Source organism: Asterias amurensis, chromosome 19, assembly GCF_032118995.1.
Source record: "Asterias amurensis chromosome 19, ASM3211899v1".
Classification (NCBI taxonomy): domain Eukaryota; kingdom Metazoa; phylum Echinodermata; class Asteroidea; order Forcipulatida; family Asteriidae; genus Asterias; species Asterias amurensis.
In genome coordinates, this window is record NC_092666.1 from 12525683 (window position 1) to 12543913 (window position 18231).

Sequence of the window (18231 nt, forward strand, 5' to 3'; positions counted from 1 at the left end):
AAATTTTTTAAATGGAAATATCATTTTATTTGCAAATTGAAAATGGCCTCATTTATTATACCGTTTAAAGGCAGTGGACACTATTGGTAATTACTCAAAATATTGATTAGCATAAAACCTTTCTTGGTGACGAGTAATGGGGAGAGGTTGATGGTAAAAAACATTGTGAGAAATGGCTCCCACTGAAGTAACGTAGGTTTCGAGAAAGAAGTAATTTTTCACGAATTTGATTTCGAGACCTCAAGTTTAGAATTTGAGGTCTCGAAGTCAAGCATCTGAAAGCACACAATTTTGTGTGACAAGGTTGTTTTTTTTTCTTTCATTATTATCTCACAACTCCGACGACCAATCAAGCTCAAATTTTCACAGGTTTGTTATTTTGTGCATATGTTGAGATACACCAAGGGAGAAGACTTGTCTTTGATAATTACCAATAGTGTGCAGTGTCTTTAAATGTGAAATTCAAGGCCTTACCAGACATTTTAGATGTTACATGTACTTCATTGCTAGCTTCAGTACTAAAATCCAATGCCCCTTGGTTGTTTGTTCATGAATGCTCTTTAGTGCCAATGTGTTAAGTACACATTTTTTGCTTTGCTTGAAGCTGCATGAACTTAATCACCTAATCACATGCACTTTATCTTGCTAATACAAAACATATCCAATGTAGAGCAGTTTGTAGGACCGCTGAAACACTCCATTACAACAGTGAAATTTGCTTAGCATGAAAATTTCTTCATTGATAAAAACAGGATTAACAACCAAATTTCCATTTGTGGCATATTGCTTGTTACTGGTATTCAGGTGTTGTTTGCTTATCCTGAAAATCAAGTGGAAATTTGGTTGGCAATCCTGTTTTTATCAAGGGAGAAAATGTCATGCTAAGCAAATTTTTGTGCTTAGCAGCTTTATGAAATTGGACCCTGGTTTTTGAAAAGGGTCCTCTATACTAGTAGAACATTCTTTCAGTCCAGTGGATTTCAGGCTTTCTTTTGCATCTAGACTGTAAATGGTGCCCCACTTTTGAGTCACCGTTTGTTCCTCTCGTGCTCTTCCAGTCAACAACTTTTTTACTTTGGATTTCTGAATCTGTTTGCCTTCACTTGTACTATTCCATAGAATGCAAGTCAACCAGCCTCAGATTCACTCAATACCAACCATAAAACACCAGAGACAACACAAAGAGATAGAGAAGTAGCATCTATGTTTAGATCTAGTTTGGTAAGAAGACGTTCATACGTTTGGTTATTGAGGCATTGCATGGTTACATGTAGGTATTGGTGTATATTCAGTTTGTGGTAACACTACATGTATCTACTTTGTTTTGTGGATTTTTCATTTGAGGACTTGTCTATTTATTCTTCTGCTGTGGGAGTAGGGCCGTGTCCGAATTGGTGGCTGCGGCTGCGGCTACGCCCATTGCCAGGGGTGTTGCTAAGGGCGTCCTATACTTCAATGCATGACGACGCGGTGATCTGGCCGTAGCCGTAGCCGCCAATTCGGATATGGTCTAAGTTTGAGAATTCTGCCGCAGTGGCAGAGTAGATAATAAAGACTTGTAATGTGCACATTACCCTGCCGGGTGTTTAAGGCAAAGTTAGAAACGGCTCCCTCTGAAGTGAATTAGTTTTTGAGAAAGAAGTAATTTTCCACGAACTTGGTTTCAAGACCTCAGATTTAGAACTTGAGGTCTCGAAATCAAGGATCTGAAAGCACACAACTTGTGTGACAAGTTTTTTTCTTTCTTTCATAGTTACCTCGTAACTTCGACGACCAATTGAGCTCAAATTTTCACAGGTTTGTTGTTCTTTGCATATGTTGAGATACACCAAGTGAGAAGACTGGTCTTTGAAAATTACCAATGGTGTCCAGTATCTTTACAACCTGTGACATAAGAAAGTTTTGAAAATAAATAAATAATTGCGTTGTACAAAGACAAGATCTAAGACTGAGAAGTAGAGAGATCCAGATGCGTGGCGCAGTCTCTTTTGTGTTTTAAACTATTATTGGTTTATTTTTATTTTTCTCTCTTTTTTAATTTTGATTTGCTTTTAAAGACATCTGTGCTTTCTCTGTTAATTCCAATCTTTTTTTTTTGTATTTTATACTTTTTAAATGTGTACATGTACAAATGTTTTAATTTGACCTCTGTCCGCGAATACATTTTTTATTGTGTATAATTTTTTTTTTAATCTCCTGATTATGGCTAAGCAAGCTACATGTAGTCAAAACGCTGAGACCAAAAGAACTTGCTTTTGGCAGTGATGTTGAAAACGAGACATCTCTTCGATCTACTAAGCAAAGTACAATGTTGTATTCCCGGCAAATTTCCTACCTTTCCTCCAAAGTCTGTTCCGGAACAGTAGATTAAATAACAAATTCTTAAAGAAAAAATCCACATAGCAAAGTAGATGGTACATGTGGGATTTTAAACTTTGCATGGTGGAAGTATAAATAAAGCCTGGTTCATGCTTCCTGCGAATGCTTCGTGCGATGCGAAAGTCAGTGCGTCACAAAGGGAAACGGAGCACGTACCGATTGTTGCGTCACCAAAATTCGCTTCACATTCGCATTCCCAGGAAGTATGAACCGGGCTTAAGTAGGCCTAGATGTTGTGACTACAAACGGAATATACAAAGATACATAGATGAGTCTCAACATATTATTGTCATCTCTTAGACCTTATCATTTCCGTGGTGATGGTGTTATCATTTTTGCTGGTGTTACCTTTTTTTTGCTGGTGCTTTTAGCATGTCAGTTTAAAACACATTGTTTACAAGTGTTTTTGTCATTTTGATTTGAAGCCATAAGAGGGTCTTTGCTGTATTGCGTTTTGATGTACAATTTCTTGTGACATGAAGTATGGCTAGCCATAGGCAAAACTCTGTGTTTAAAAGAATACCAAGGTTAAAGATGAACTACTCTTCATGCTGCTTTTATAGAGCCCGCTTACTTAAAGACACTAGACACCTTTGGTAATTGTCACAGACCAGTCTTCTCACTTGGTGTATCTCAACATTATGCATAAAATAACAAACCTGTGAAAATTTGAACTCAACTGGTTGTCGAAGTTGCGAGAAAATAATTAAAGAAAAAAACACCCTTGTCACACCAAGTTGTGTGCTTTCAGATGCTTGATTTCGGAACCTCAAAATCTAATTCCGAGTTCTCAAAATCAAATTCAAATATTTTGTTGGAAAATTACATCTTTCTCAAAAACTACAGAGGGAGCTGTTTCTCACAATGCTTTGTACTATTCACCAGCTCTCCATTGCTCGTTATTTTATTAATTACAAACTGTACAAATAGTGTCTAGTGCCTTTATTATATCCACAACAATTTTAATAAATATATTTTCTGCATACATGAATTGTCACATGTCTTCATCTTGTAGCGTTTTCCATTTCAGCTGTGTTTTTTTTCCCCCCAATTTTGCTGGTGTTACAATTTATTTGCTGGTGTTTTCAGTTTTGAATACATTGTTTAAAAGTGTTTTATAGTCATTTGGGATTTGAAGCTACTTGTAGGTAGGGTCTTTGCTATCATTTTGTTCGTTTTTTTCTCGTAAAATTCCTTGGTTGTGCAATGGTGATGTGTGGCGCACCACAGAACAATTCTGTTTGGAGATAATTGCGTTTGAAAGTGAACTGCTTACTACTTTCAATACCTTAGAAAAAAATTGCATGAGTAAAGCCTGGTTCATACTTCCTGCGTATGCATAGCGATTCGAATTTGACGTCACAACTCGATATTCGAGTGTGGAATATGTGACATCAACAGGCATGAGAATTTTCCTGTTTAAACAGGAATTCCTGTTTTTCCCCTTTCAAATTTGTGGTCTTCAAGTTCAGTGTGAATTTGATATAAAATGTGGGGGGTGAGTTGTTGGCCCTGGGTATACATTTGGATTTCGCTAATATCCCTCTTCTCTAATCAGAAAATGTAAGTTTACCTATTTTGCAGTAAAGGAACATGTGTGGAGACTTTGAAAAGTCTACTGACAACAGTTCACTCGGTGCAGCACTGACGCCTGGGTCACCTAGCTAGCTTGCCCAAATTATGGACATTGCCCAAAATCCTGACACGCATGTTTCGCGTTCAATTTTTTTCGTACAAAATTGATTTCCTGTTTTTTCATCATCGCCCATTCCCATGCCTGCATCAACATTCGTTTGCATTGCTCTGTGATTTTCACTTTTTTTTTCTCTCAAAAAACTTGATGACTAATGAAGCTTAAACCTCTACACGGAGTATTACCTCATACATACATCTTCATTCACAGGGAGTAGGGATTCATGTCATAGCCAAAAACTTGATTTACAAAAGGTATCACAACCCTTTAAAGGAACACGTTCTCTTGGATCAGACGATTTGGTCTATAAAAAGCGTTTGTAACCATTTTTTATAAAATGCATAATGTTGGAAAGATGTTTTAAAAGTAGAATACAATGATCCACACAAGTTTGCTTCGAAATTGAGTGGTTTTCCTTTTAATGTGTGAAATAACATGGTCTCACGTTCTCTTGGATCAGACGATTTGGTCTATAAAAAGCGTTTGTAACCATTTTTTATAAAATGCATAATGTTGGAAAGATGTTTTAAAAGTAGAATACAATGATCCACACAAGTTTGCTTCGAAAATGAGTGGTTTTCCTTTTACTGTGCGAACTAACATGGTCGGCCATGACTCCCATAAATGGCCGACTGTGTTAGTCAACGAGGGAAAAGGAAAACCGTGCAATTTCGAGGCATGTTTGTGTGGATCATTGTATTCTACTTTTACAACATCTTTTTACCCATGTGCATTTTATAAAAAGCTGTTTCAAACGCTTTTCAAAGACCAACTCAACCGATCCAAGGCAACGTGTTCCTTTAAACATGTTAAAGAGGGTCTCTAAAGTAGAATTCAGGTTTGTGATGAGCTCATACTTATAATCCTGTACACTTGATACTAATTCTCTCCTATTTCATTTCTTCTTGCATATGTAACAAACTGCTACCCATAGGAGTAAATGTAAGTTTTATTGAATTAACACATAGTTATGGAATATACATGTACATGTACAGTAATGGGGAAATACTTTTGCAGGAAAAATGGTTCTATAGTTTTAGTATGATCTTCAAAACCACTAACCTTTTAGACTAAAAATGATAAAACAATTATGTTTTTGTATCCTTAGCAACAATCCTGTCGCCGATTTAACCAAACTCTGCCTAACTTAGGATTAATCTTAGGACTTGGGATGAGTTAAATTCCGTACTCAAAGACGTTAGGACGCATTGAACCCATCCTAAGTTAGGACGGGTTACTCGTCCTATCTCGAAATAGGATTAATCCTAGCGCTTTGTGAAATTGGTTGCTGTACCTTTTAACTCTAAAAATTGCTATTCACACATCGGTGTATATATGGGTAAAAACCAAAATTCATTGTTGTACCTGTACTTTATCGCCTTGGTTACTAACATTTGTATTTCCTTATTCTTTTATCGCTAGGCAAGAGAAAATGAAAACGGTAGTAGCAACACCTTCATCCGAAACAACGGTTTCATGGAACGATCATAAAAGCTTACCGTCACGACCTCTGTATAAATTTCCAGCAGTATTCGTCTTCGCAGTCATGGAACAATCATCGGGCAGAATTGCTTCATATTTGAAAGGGCATCAAGGCATTTTCTCTTTAGCAGAGGGCACCATGTGAGGAAATTGTAAATTTCTACTGGAGCATTTCAAGGGCGCCAAGGCATGGAGGCCATCATCTTCGTTGCCATCGTGAAGTGTCTTGCCTGCATCATCATCGTAGCTTACTATCACAACCTCTACAGTATCAAGCAATACTCATCGAAGCAACTTACTTCAGATTTGTCCAATGGCAGCTTCTAGAACAATACACCCGACCAATCAAAAGCAAGTATCAAATGACATCAGGGGCCGATTTCACAAAGCAATGAAATCCATCGCAAGGCAAATTAAATTGTCAGTTTTACCAAAGTGATTTGTGTGGTGATATCACACTTAGCAACTACATGTACATGTATGATTGATTTGTGCCCCAGGGCCCAATTTCATGTCATATGCACCATTTGTGACTCACTGGTATCCTGCTCATATCTGCCTAGCAGATAGTTGTTCAAGCAATATTTACTGCTTAAGCAGTTCTTAAGCCTGTAAACACAAAAACTTGCTAAGCACAAAAAATATTGCTTAACAGAATGGGGTAGCCAGCCAAATCACTTAGCAAAGAAATTTGTTAAGCAGTATTTTTCTGCTTAATAGCTTTATGAAATCGGGTCCAGACGTTGACTGATCACCAAAGTATAAAAGAAATTATTTTGCAGTATTTTAAAACAATTTTATCATTGAAGCTATATTATGTTCACCACCTTATGTGGAATTCCTCACGCTGAATATGTGGCCTTTTTGTGTGTTAATAATTATGCAATTATTGAATAAACATTGTGTGTAATAGTAGCAATAAGATAGTAATATTATTGAGATGGGGAGGAGTGAGTCTGGGTGAGGAGTCTACTTATATTCTCACACCCCTTAAAGGCACTGGACACTTTGGGTAATCGCCGTTTGCATACTTGTTTAAAGCCATTATACACTTTCGATAACAGTATTGTCCAAGTCCCACACTTCGTGTATCACAACTTGTATACAAAACATGTAAAAAAAAAACTTGTGTATAAAAAATGTAACAATCCTATGGAAATTTAGGCTCAATCGGACATCGGAGTCGGGAGAAAATAACGGGGAAACCCACTCCTGTTTTCGCGCGTTTCGCCGTGTCATGACATGTGTTTGTAACATATCTGTAATTCTCGCTAACAAGAATTTATATTGTTTTACCGTTTTCTCAAAAAGTAAAGCATTTCATGGACTAATATTTCAAGAGAAGTCTTTCACCATTACCTTCTGTAAACCCTGTAAATTATGTGTAAATCTGTGAACTTTTATTTTTTTTCTGAACCGAAAGGGTCCAATGGCTTTAATAGAAATCAATGGAGATTTGTTGATATTACACAACATTGTGTAGAAACGGCTCACTCTGGAGTAACATAGTTTTTTGAGATAGAAGTAATTTTCCACTAAAATATTAAAATTTTGTTTTGAGACCTCAGAATTTGAATTTGAGGTCTCAAAATCAAGCAGCTGAAAGCACACAACTTCATCCGACAAGCTGACAAGAGTGTTTTTACTTGCATTATTATCTTGCAACTTCGATGACCAACTGAGTTCAAATGTTCACAGGTTTGTTATTTTGTGCATATGTTGAGATACACCAACTGAGAAGACTGGTTTGACAATTAGCAAATGTGTCCAGTGTCTTTAAGTTGCGACAACCCTATATTCCGAAACCCTGTAATTTACATGTTAGGGTTAGGGTAATAAAAGATTAGGGAAATACACAAGGTAGCGTTGTCTTAGGACTTGCAGTGGATACGCTTGTTTGTGGTGCAATATGGCCAGGGCCGAATATCATGGCTCTGCTTATTAAAAGAAAAAGAATTGGCGCTTATGGAGGCAGGGAATTGCAACCAGCGAATTTTACGGGTAAGCAGGAATTTATTTGCTTGTGTGGTGCTTACTCAACATTACTAGGCATTCTACTCTAGGCACAGTAAGCAGAGAATTGTTATCGTAAGCACAGAATACGGCGCTAAGCAGATCCATGAAATTGGACCCAGGATATATAGGGACCTTTACCTCTAGACCGGCCCTGACCTTTGACCCCCTTGTTGGTAGGCCTATCCGACACTGTAATTTACACTCAGAGTTGCTGTTTCAGGCTTTATATTTTTTTGTTTTTCATTGATTTTGTATCAGGAATTATATTTTCATTTATTTTGATTCCAATAATTTTCTTTGTGCATTTTAATATGATACATGTACATCGTTTCTGTTCATAATTTAAAATTTCTGTGTTTTGGGTTATTTTGTGAGTGTTTTTGTTGATTCTTAATTGCACTAAAGTTTGCAGTCTATTGACCAAAGTTAAATTTATTCAGATTATGCGAGAGATATTTAAATTGTTTTTCTAGTTTTATTAATTGGGGTGTAAAGGAAAGGAGCTAATGAGAAAAGTTGGATTCTTTGACAATAGACCGATCCATTCAGCCCCACCCCATTACGTATTGACCAATCACAACCCATTGCGCAACCAAAAGTCCGACAAATTAAGGTCCAACATGCTTGCGCGTATGCTTGGCGTGCCCGGCAGAGTTGTGCCGAATGGCATTGGAGAGGCCCACACGTCCTTGCTCAAATGTGCGCCATGGGCGGAGCCTAATGGATCTGTGTATTGTTGTCACTGGTGTCCTTCACTCTTTGTTTGGCTGGATGTACATGTCAAGTACCATGTGCATTTTTGTTTTTCGGTCAAGTCACAAGAGGCAATTAACTTTCAGAGTTGTTGTGGCTCTACTCATAAGTAATCTAAAGGCAGTGGACACTATTGGTTATTACTCAAGATAATTATTAGCATAAAACCTTACTGGGTAGCAAGTAATGAGGAGAGGTCGATAGTATAAAACATTGTGAGAAACAGCTCCCCCTGAAGAAATTGTTTTGTAGATCTACAAAGCCGTCTATCATTTGTTATTACTTTAAAACCTGTTTCATTTGTTTTCACCCTGTTGTGCAAACTCTGTAAACTTTGCTATATGAATGGATGGAATCCTCTATCTGTATTATTTTGGTGTGGATGTGTAAATAGTAATGTAAAAAAAAGTAGCATTGCTCCATTGAGTTTGTACACACAGACTTTGGGGTAAAAAGGGATTATTTTATAAGTATTAAAAGAAATATTCTAAACCCGTCCTTTCATATTGTTGCTTAGCACAACAAAATCTTGCTAAGCAGAAACAATAAGCTCAGAGTTGGCAGAGTGCAGGCACCTTAAACCGGATTTGAGTTCTACTGTAGTAAATCTCAAAATTATTTGTAAAAATGTAAAGACTCTTATCCTTTCACAAAAGATTTGTCATATTAAACAAACTTATTGCAAGAATAGACATACATATGAAGTTTGGCATATAGCTCGGTATAAGTCCTAGAAACGCATGGAGGCAATGCCCTCGAAATGCATGGAGGCAATGCCCTTGAAATGCATGGAGGCAATGCCCTCTGTTGCCCATGGTCTTGGACTTGGTGCACCTTCAATAGTTTCCCATATGCTTCAAGATTTTCCATTTCAGTGGGAAGGAGAACACAAAAATCATGTAGCATACATCTAAGGTACATTGTAAAATCACTATTAGTAACAGAGAATTTTACCAGTTAAATCATGTGTTCAATTTATAGATGCTAGGTCAAACTTTTGTCCAATTTGACCAGAAACTAAAAATTCTAAATAGCTATTTTTAATGAATTCCAATTTACCCAGTCAGATCGCCATGTGGTTTAATAATATAGTTGATGTTTTTATCATGGATGTAGATCGTAAATTGTGTAGATGTGTTTTTGTGATCAGTACGGACAGGGTTTTATAATCTTTTCTAAGTGTAATAATAATGTGAAGTGCCTTAGAAATATTTCCTGACTATTCGCGCTACTTTTACCTCAGAGAATAAGCAATTTTCGAGTTAAATTTAAATAATGTCTGGCACAATGACTTGCTTAGTCACAAGTTACCGCTTGGATTTTAATTCCTTAAAGGAACACGTTGCCTTGGATCGGATGAGTTGGTCTAAAAAAAGTTTTGTAATTGTTTGATATAAAATGCATATGGTTGGAAAGATGTTTTAAAAGTAGAATACAATGATCCACATAAATATGCCTCGAAATTGCGTGGTTTTCCTTTTACTTTGGAACTAACACGACCGTGTTAGGCGACGACCTAAAAGGAAACCTGTACTATTTCGATCATTGTATTCTACTTTTACAACATCTTTCTAACCATGTGTTTTATTACAAACACTTTTCAAAGACCAACTCGACTGATCCAAGGCAATGTGTTCCTTTAAACTAGAGAGACACTTGCTTTGTCATATGATTCGGTGTAAGCTTTTTGTTATAGCAACCTCCAGATGCCCTAGAATTGCAAAGGTCTTGGGTTTGAATCCCACCCTGAGTAATTCATGTATTATACATGCCTAGAGCAAGTTCGAGTTTGCACTTTGTGCGTATTTTGACCCAAACCTAGGCTGGTTGACCTCATGACTATGGTTTCTAGCGTGTGTAAAGCGCAGAAGGGAACCAGTGACACTGCAGCGAAAAATGGGGAAGGCAATAGAGTGAATTCTCGATAGTTGACAAGATTTTCAAACGAGACATTCGTGTGAGTGAGTCACTGCGCATGTACATGGCTGGTCAGTAGTCGACTAACATCTTCGCACTCGAACTTGCTCCGAATGGGCAAACTAGTCTCTCACCATGTGTTTAACCATGCGTTTTTTTGACACAAAATGGCTTATCGCAAGTTGTTGCAACTCTTTCAATGTGCAGTACTGGTTGTGCCTACCGGGGTCAGAACAAAAGAAAAGTTTGTTAATGCTTTTTTAGTCATATACGTAGCTTTGATTTTTAAGTGCCTTCAGGAAGCATGTACATGTACTAAAAGAGAGGACTGTGTAGATTTGACATGAGGCTGGATTGATGACCGAAGATAATTTAAGAGAACATAAGGGTTCAGGATTAAAGGATTTGGGTACTTTTTGTAACACAAAACACAATGTCCACATATTTACATTAAACTTACACCGTTTAAAGATGATGATAGTAGAAAGCTTCCCTGAAAATATTAGATGCTGAGGTGCTGTAGTTTTTGAGAAATGAGTAAAACAATGTCATGAAAATACATTTTTACATGCTAAAATAATTTTTGTCTCATGATTAGTGAGACGAAAACTGTTTTACTCATTTCACAAAAACTACAGCACCTCAGCACGTAATATTTTCAGGGAAGCTTTCTACTATTATTATCTTCAAACTGATGTAAATCTGTGAACATTGTGTTTGTTGTCCCCCAAAAAGTACATGACCCTTTAAAACATCGTCCTGTACACGAATCATCAGAAACTTGTACATGTATCATGAACAACTAATCGTAATTTCCAATAAGTTTTTTCCAAGAAAAAGGTCAACAGAATTTCTTTTGTACAGCAATAGATTGTATATATTAATACTTTTATTTGAGTGGATTGTATATTTTGTTTCTTTACAAAAAATTTGTCTTTATAAATAGGACGTCAGGTATTCATGAGGTAGCGGCTTTTAACACTTAGTCACATCTGGACCCGATTTCATAGAGCTGCTTAAGCAGAAACTACTGCTTTAAAAATCCTGCACAGCAATAATGAGCAGGATACCAGTCACAAATTGAACATGTTGAATGGTATTTGGCCGGTAACCTTATTGTGGTTAGCAAAATGTTGTTGTGCTTTGCATATTTTTGTGCATAAAGGAACACGTTGCCTTGGATCGGTTGAGTTGGTCTTTGAAAAGCGTTTGTATTCATTTGTTATAAAATGCATATATGATTAGAAAGATATTTTAAAAGTTTAGTATAAGGATCCACACAAGTATCACTCGAAATTGCGTGGTTTTCCTTTTACCTCGTCGGCAAACACGGTCGGCCATTTATGGGAGTCAAATTTTTGACTCCCATAAATGGCCGACCGTGTTAGTTCGCAAAGTAAATGGAAAACCACGCAATTTCAAGGCAAATGTGTGTGGATCATTGTATTCTACTTTTAAAACATCTTTCTAACCATATGCATTTTATAACAAACGGTTACAAACGCTTTTCAAAGACCAACTCGACCAATTCAAGGCAACGTGTTCCTTTAAGCAGCTTTTTGAAATACTATACGATTTCCTTTTCATAGCGCTGCTAACTGCAAGCACACAAAAAGGCATGCTAACCTTTCTGAGCTTACTGTATGAAAATTAATGACGTAGTTTCAAACCATGGTGAACATGCAAGTAGGCCGCCAAATTTTCTTTCTAATCTGTGAAACACGCTTATAAATAAACATGACATTTATATAGCGCCTTTTACCAGAGGATGCAAAGCACTGGAAAATGAAAGGAACAGAGAGCCAGAAGTGCAGCGTTTGGGGGGGGGGGGGCACACTGGAGAAACCCAGATTACATGCGAGCAGAGAAAAGATGAGTCTTAATCAGATTTTTCTGTAACATTAAGCACACAAATTTGCTTGCCATTAAGCAGCGCTATGAAATTGGGCCATGTATGATGGGTTGAGATTAATGCAATGAACTCACTGAAATTGTTAAATTTGCACCTTAAAAGCACTGGACACAAATGGTAATTACTCAAAAAGTATACATGTATTCTTTTAAAAACTTACTTGGTAACGAGCAATAGAGAGCTGTTGATTTTATAAGTAACATAGTCTTTGAGAAACCGGTAATTGGAGCATACTGGTCTTTGAAAATAACCAAAGGTGTCCAGTGCTTCTAGCGTTTGGTTTTAATTTAATTAAATGGAAGCAATAGATAGAGTCAATCATTTTGAATTGATGGTAATTTTAATAATCAGAACAATTTTTTTTTTCTTTCTAATAAATAGTGTCTCTGGCATTCTAATCTTGTTTTCATTTTTCATTTATTTTTAAGGAAACAAATCCTTGTAGAAAGCGTATATACATGTAGTGGCGTGTCGTGATCCGTGTCGTGGCGGGTGCACGGGACTCGAGCTTAGCTTAGGGGTTTCTTACGGCTAGCTTAGGGGTTGCTTACAGCTAGCTGAGGTCACATGATGTCAGCAGTGTATGTAGAGCCGTTGCATATGCTGCAAGATAAACAAAATTCAAACAAAATTTCAGCATCTTTTAGGTTGTGATGTTATAGCCTCCAGGCATGAAATGTGAATCTTGGAAAAAGATGGAAGTTGTATCGAGTGCAAGGGCTGCCCTACATGTACACATGGTGTAATAGACTTTTCAAGCCTTAATAATAAGACCACAGTGTCTTGCTTCAGGTGTTGACATGACCAAGTTGCACAGAACTTTGAATATCACATAATAACCCTGCTGTTGTGTGTCACTTAAAAAGTTCTGCATGTTATAGACCTCTATCACGGTCTGGTCATCTTGATTTTACTCCATTCCAACTCTTTGTAACCGAACTGAGGCTGGACGGAATAATAGTCTGGTGTCATGCGCAATAAATGTTGGCATTCATTACTGTTATTTGAAACAGGGAACATGACCAAGATGGTGACAGCGTGATAAAGGTGGGTGCTTCGAAGCAAACTCGATAAAGTAAAAGCACAAACTCATAATTACCTTTTGGATTCTTATAGAAGATGCAGTTATTGGCGCAGGTATCGGGGTTAGAATCCCAGATGCTTGGTCCACAGGCGCACAATGGCGGCAACTCAACACCAGACTTACTGATCTTCTCTCTCATCATAGCCTTCAATGCACGGATGTATCTATTATTAACAAAATGAAATCAATTTAGAAAACAACAAGCAATACCTACCGGCTCTTCTCAGAGCCACCACTGCTCACAAAAGAGATTTTCACATGGTGTCACTGCAAACCTTACTTTTTACTTAAAATATATTTACTATTTATTCACTATGCTCTGATCGTCTTCTGGAGAAAGCTTTCTCCAGAAAATGATCAGAGCACACTGATCGAAGCGATCAGAGCATACTGATTGAAACGTTGAATTGAAACCAACGGTTCTTTCCAGAACACCCCCAACTCATTAGAGATAGTCATTACATGGTGTTACCGCAAACTTTTCCATAATCTATATTTGTTTTGCTGTGTGTGTATTGACTTGCTGGATAGATTATGTTCTTTTGAGAACTCGTCTTGTTTTGTACTCTACTTCAACGGCATAGTTTTTTTTCTCGGAATTTGGAAGACTTTGGAAGAACTGTTCCGCTTTTTAACAACTACGGAACGATCCATGATCAAATTAGAAGTTCCGACTTATGGGATGCTACTAAATCAGTAATAAAACATTTTAACCCAGTTATTTTACCTACCTTTCAATTTCAGTGCTCTTCTTTTTTCTTTGCCTTTCCCTCTGTAGCAGCTGTTCAACTTGTTGTTGTTCCTCCCTCTGGCATTGGACCATCTGCAGTTCCGTTTCTCCGGTTGGGTTTCTTGGCTCTACACACTTCTGGGCTTCGGCTTCTATCTTCTTTCTTTCTTTTTCTTTCACCTCTTTCAGTCTGTTTCAATGTCAACAAAGACGATCAGGAAACAAATGAATGAAAATGGAATAAGTTGGGCCAATAACATTCCTTTAATCTTTCTCAGCTCACTGGGGATGATACAACCTGGGCACTCGTAGCGCTCCAAACTTTTTCATACACAATATCGACCTTCTGTATAACACCCTAATGTGTATTTTTTACCTTTGTATATTTTTCTGATGGTCCTTCTTCCTGATGTTTTCTCGAACCTGTTCTCTTTCAATATCCATGAAGAGTCGACGATACATTGAATACTGGTTGCCAGTCTGTTGATGGATCAAAGCAAAGAGAGAACAAACAATTATTTTTTTTCTGTCAATTTCAGCCACGCAGCTGCAGTTATATGTTGTATACCTTATTCATTGTATAATATTCAATGGCCCAGTTTGGAAACCCAAAACAAGGAAGTCAGGTGCGTCGGCATTATACCAATAGTTTTGGCTCATTTTTCTAGTAATGCAATTCGTGCTTTCTTTGTTGTTAGCAGACAGTTCTCGAGATGATGTGTTCGTGTTTGGACGCTTACTATAGTTTTTGATAGATAAATTCTGATTGACGTTTTTAAGTTTATTGTTGTAGTTTTACGGCAATAAACCAAGAACCCCAGGGAGCACAGTTTGGTGTTTCAAGTATGAACACTGCCTGCGACTAATTTGGTCACCTCTACAAATCCTGTATAATACCTGTAAGTGGTTTTTCAGGGTTAGTTCATTCTCCATGGTATCACCAATTAACCTACCCTCCTTTTATTCTCTTCAAGATGTACCCCAGGTCTCAAATCTGGTACACTGCGTGGAACCCCCAGTTGCATTGTCTTGGCCCCGCCCTTCTCTTGCTTGCTCTTCTCCGTGACCTTTTCTCTCGTCCTCATCTCATTTGCATACAAATGTTGACCCTGATCTCCACCACCTTTGACCTTTCCGAGGTCACCAGCAAAAGTCACGGATTTCGTTGCGGGAACTCCAGCCAATCGGTAGAGAGCGTCTTGATCATGTGACATTGGTGGGAGGTTGTTTTCGGTTGGTGGACGATTGTTTTCAACGCAGTCCCCGTAGCTGGAGAGTTCGTCGATTGGCTGTTGGGAGATTCTTGAATCGCTCTCTGTCGTTTGACTTTGGAGACCGATGGGCTGTCCTAGACTTGGTGTAAGTCCTTCCAAATGGACTGGTTCATTCTTGGCAAACACAACAGAACAATTTTGTTTAAGTAATTTTGTCACCTTTTCTACTATAGATATAGTTCCATGTTTTCTATAGTTGTTTTTGCATTTTTGTGTGAGTTCTGAAACAATAATCTGACCATGATGCCTTTGTTACCAATGACTTTAAAAATGAAATACCTTTTTATCTCTTGAGAATTCACTTCCCCATGAGCCACCTGGGAGTTTCGTCTGTAAAAGATGAAAGAAAAAAAGATGCTTTCTGATTTACTTTGGTTGAGAGACCATGTACAACTTTATAATGTGTATAATATTTAAAGGCACTGGACACTATTTATTGGTATAAAACATTGCGAGAAGCGACTCCCTTTGAAGTACTTTAGTTTTTGAGAAAGGGGCAATTTCTCGGTCAAAAAAATAAAATAAAAATTCTCAGTCAAATATTTGTATCGGATAAAAGACTTCAGACTTTTTAGGCATCAGAAAACAAACAAAATTATTTTTGCAACAAGGGTGTTTTTTCTCTCTTGCAGCTTTGATGACCAATCAAGTCAAAATTTTCACAGATTTGGTTTTTTATGTATGTTGGGATACACCAATTGAGAATGCTGGTCTTAGACAATTACCAAAGGTTTCCAATGAGTGTCTGTAATGATCTCTCCTCAAAACTTCAAAAGAAAGTACAACTTGAGTCTGATGCGGTATAAAAGTTCAGCTACACCACACCATGAGAGATAAACAACAAAAAAGGGTCTTCTTGTACCTGTTGATAAAATCCCTTCTTTGCAGCAAGGCTCCGCTTGGCCTGGGTCACGACCCTATGAACTCTGTGCGACCTTTCACTCAACTGCTGAGAATTCTCTTGCTCGGACTCGCTGCCCGAAGTCGCGTTGTCCGAGGATTGCCCGATGGTCAAGGCTTCATTGTCATGGCGATAGAGGCAGCGGTCCTTCTTCGGTGTGGAACGTTCCGCTGCGTGTGAACTCTGCTGGACAACGTTGCTTTGTATCTCAACCTTCGGAGCAAAACAGACAGAAGTTTGCAGTGTAACGCAGAGATGTGAAATTGGGCCCTGCCTTAAAGGTTGAAGCATTCTGAAAATGTACACATTGGTTCACTACTAAGCTAATTCAAAGGATTAAGTTTTTGAGCTCAAGCAGTAGGATTTGTTGTGCACATTATATTGGGTCTATATGAACTTATCTGCTATAATATTAATAATTAACCATTCTTGTATGGCGCATAACACATCGTAAATAAACATGTCTCTTTAAAGCGCTCTAGAGAAAAACGCAACATAATACAAAAACAAGTTGTACCGGGTAACAAACAACTATCCCACACTATGTATTTTGTCAACCTCTGAGTTTACCCACCCATAAATCAATATGAAACAGTGATGTTAAAGTCGTTTAAAAACAAAATCAGTGGACTTGATCCACACTATTAAAAAAAAGCATGAAGCTGGTCCTTTAATATGCCTGCTCTGAGGATTGAAAACTTACAGCATGGAAGGATTCCTGGAGATTCTCTTGTCTTTTGATTTGCTGAAGTTGTCGTACTCGTTGTTTGACATCACGACGGAAGCGTTCTAACCTGGCTTGTTTCTCAGCCTGGGCCTGACTGATACGTTGTTCCTCCTCCTCTGCTGACAGCTGCAAAACGTTCAAATAATATTGAAGGCTTTTGAAATTTAAAGGAAGAGTTTTGTTGAAAACAAACAAATTAGAATCAAATTTATTATTTAAAGGAAGGGTTCTGTACTTCATGTAGGATATACAAAATTTAAAAGTTCAAAAGGCAGGCCTGGAATTTCACGCAGGCCACGGCCTCCGTTGCCCTTGTCTTGGCCTTGGTGCCCTTACTGCCCCTTTAACATACAGTTCTTGCAGTAAATCAAAAGTATTGCTGAAATTAGTAACTGGGACAGACATGAAAGATGTTGATCCATGCATGTAAATTTAGATCTAGACCATTGGGTAGGAAATTGGAAAAAAAAATGAGCTTGGAAAATCAAAGGTTTTCTCTTATTTGGCAGAAACTATTCAGTAGTTACGCTATGCTATGCAAAATTTAATTTAAAATGTAACACAGCCAGCAGCCAGAGCAACACATTTTATGAAGTATTGCCCCTTGGGCCTTGGGGGACTTACCTTGCATCACTTACAGGTTTTTTTTGTGTACACGTCTCCACTTCACCATCAAAATTAGTGGAAAACTTCAGATTAAACATTTTAAGTCACTGGTAATATTAATATTTTGTTTGCAGTTAAACCATCATCATGGCGAACTTAAGTTGTTGTTTCTTTTTGGTTTGGGTAGGCCCCTTGCCTTTGCTTTGGAAAATCTCTCAAATTTTTCAAAATAATCTTGATTCTGTACAAAAGTGAGCAGAAATCCTTACTTCAGTATTACGGAATTTGTTGATGGGCGATTCATATCGAGAAACCCTGTGCAGTAAACACAACAAAAATTGCTTTTTGGAATGGTTTATAAAATTTAAGGAAGTAGCCAACTTCAACTTGTCAAGTTTTAACTTTTATAGTTTGTTTACTATTTTTTTAGTATTTACTGTTTACACTTACGATCGCTTTATAACTCGTACAGCAACTCTGAGGTTCCAGCTCAACCCAAGCTCCAACTGGAACAACTTTGACGGGTCTTTTACCCATGTTCTTCTGAGTGATTCGATGAGTAGCACTGTGGTGACGACGATCGTCTGCAAAATGCTGCATTTTGTCGATGTTTCAGCTACAACTTTAGTTCAGAAACAAATGTTTACAAATCTACCGCTCTGTGTGAATGAAGAACTCCCACCATGCACTGCGGTTCAAAACACGGTTTCGAATAATCGATACTGGAGTTAACGCCCTCTATTTTGATTTTGATCGA

At 37.6% G+C, this 18231-nt stretch overlaps 2 protein-coding genes across 2 annotated transcripts in view; one reads left to right on the forward strand and one right to left on the reverse strand.

Moving 5' to 3' along the window:
• Nucleotides 1-10561, forward strand: part of LOC139951257 (transmembrane protein 145-like) — a 29657-nt gene extending 19096 nt beyond the window's left edge. The window contains exons 14-15 of the mRNA XM_071950047.1: nt 1120-1221; nt 5495-10561. Of these exons, the coding sequence (XP_071806148.1) occupies nt 1120-1221; nt 5495-5563 (171 nt within the window). The 3' untranslated portion in view covers nt 5564-10561. The remainder of the gene's footprint in view (nt 1-1119; nt 1222-5494) is intronic.
• LOC139951256 (uncharacterized) lies at nt 8725-18132 on the reverse strand. Its single transcript, XM_071950045.1, has 9 exons — nt 17925-18132; nt 16845-16994; nt 16103-16354; nt 15520-15570; nt 14920-15354; nt 14343-14446; nt 13968-14156; nt 13252-13400; nt 8725-12755 (listed from the first exon to the last, which is right to left on the reverse strand). The coding sequence occupies exons 1-9, from the start codon at nt 18072-18074 to the stop codon at nt 12706-12708; spliced, it is 1530 nt and encodes a 509-aa protein (XP_071806146.1). The 5' UTR covers nt 18075-18132; the 3' UTR covers nt 8725-12705.
• Nucleotides 18133-18231: the final 99 nt, after the last annotated feature.

Excerpts from the sequence above, each read along its gene's own strand:
- LOC139951256 (XM_071950045.1), bottom strand. The coding sequence starts at position 18,074 with ATGCAGCATTTTGCAGACGATCGTCGTCACCACAGTGCTACTCATCGA. Across the intron at positions 14,157-14,342 it reads CATCAGAAAAATATACAAAG|ACTGAAAGAGGTGAAAGAAA; the intron begins GTAAAAAATACA and ends ACATTGAAACAG. Across the intron at positions 13,401-13,967 it reads AAGAGCACTGAAATTGAAAG|ATACATCCGTGCATTGAAGG; the intron begins GTAGGTAAAATA and ends TGTTAATAATAG.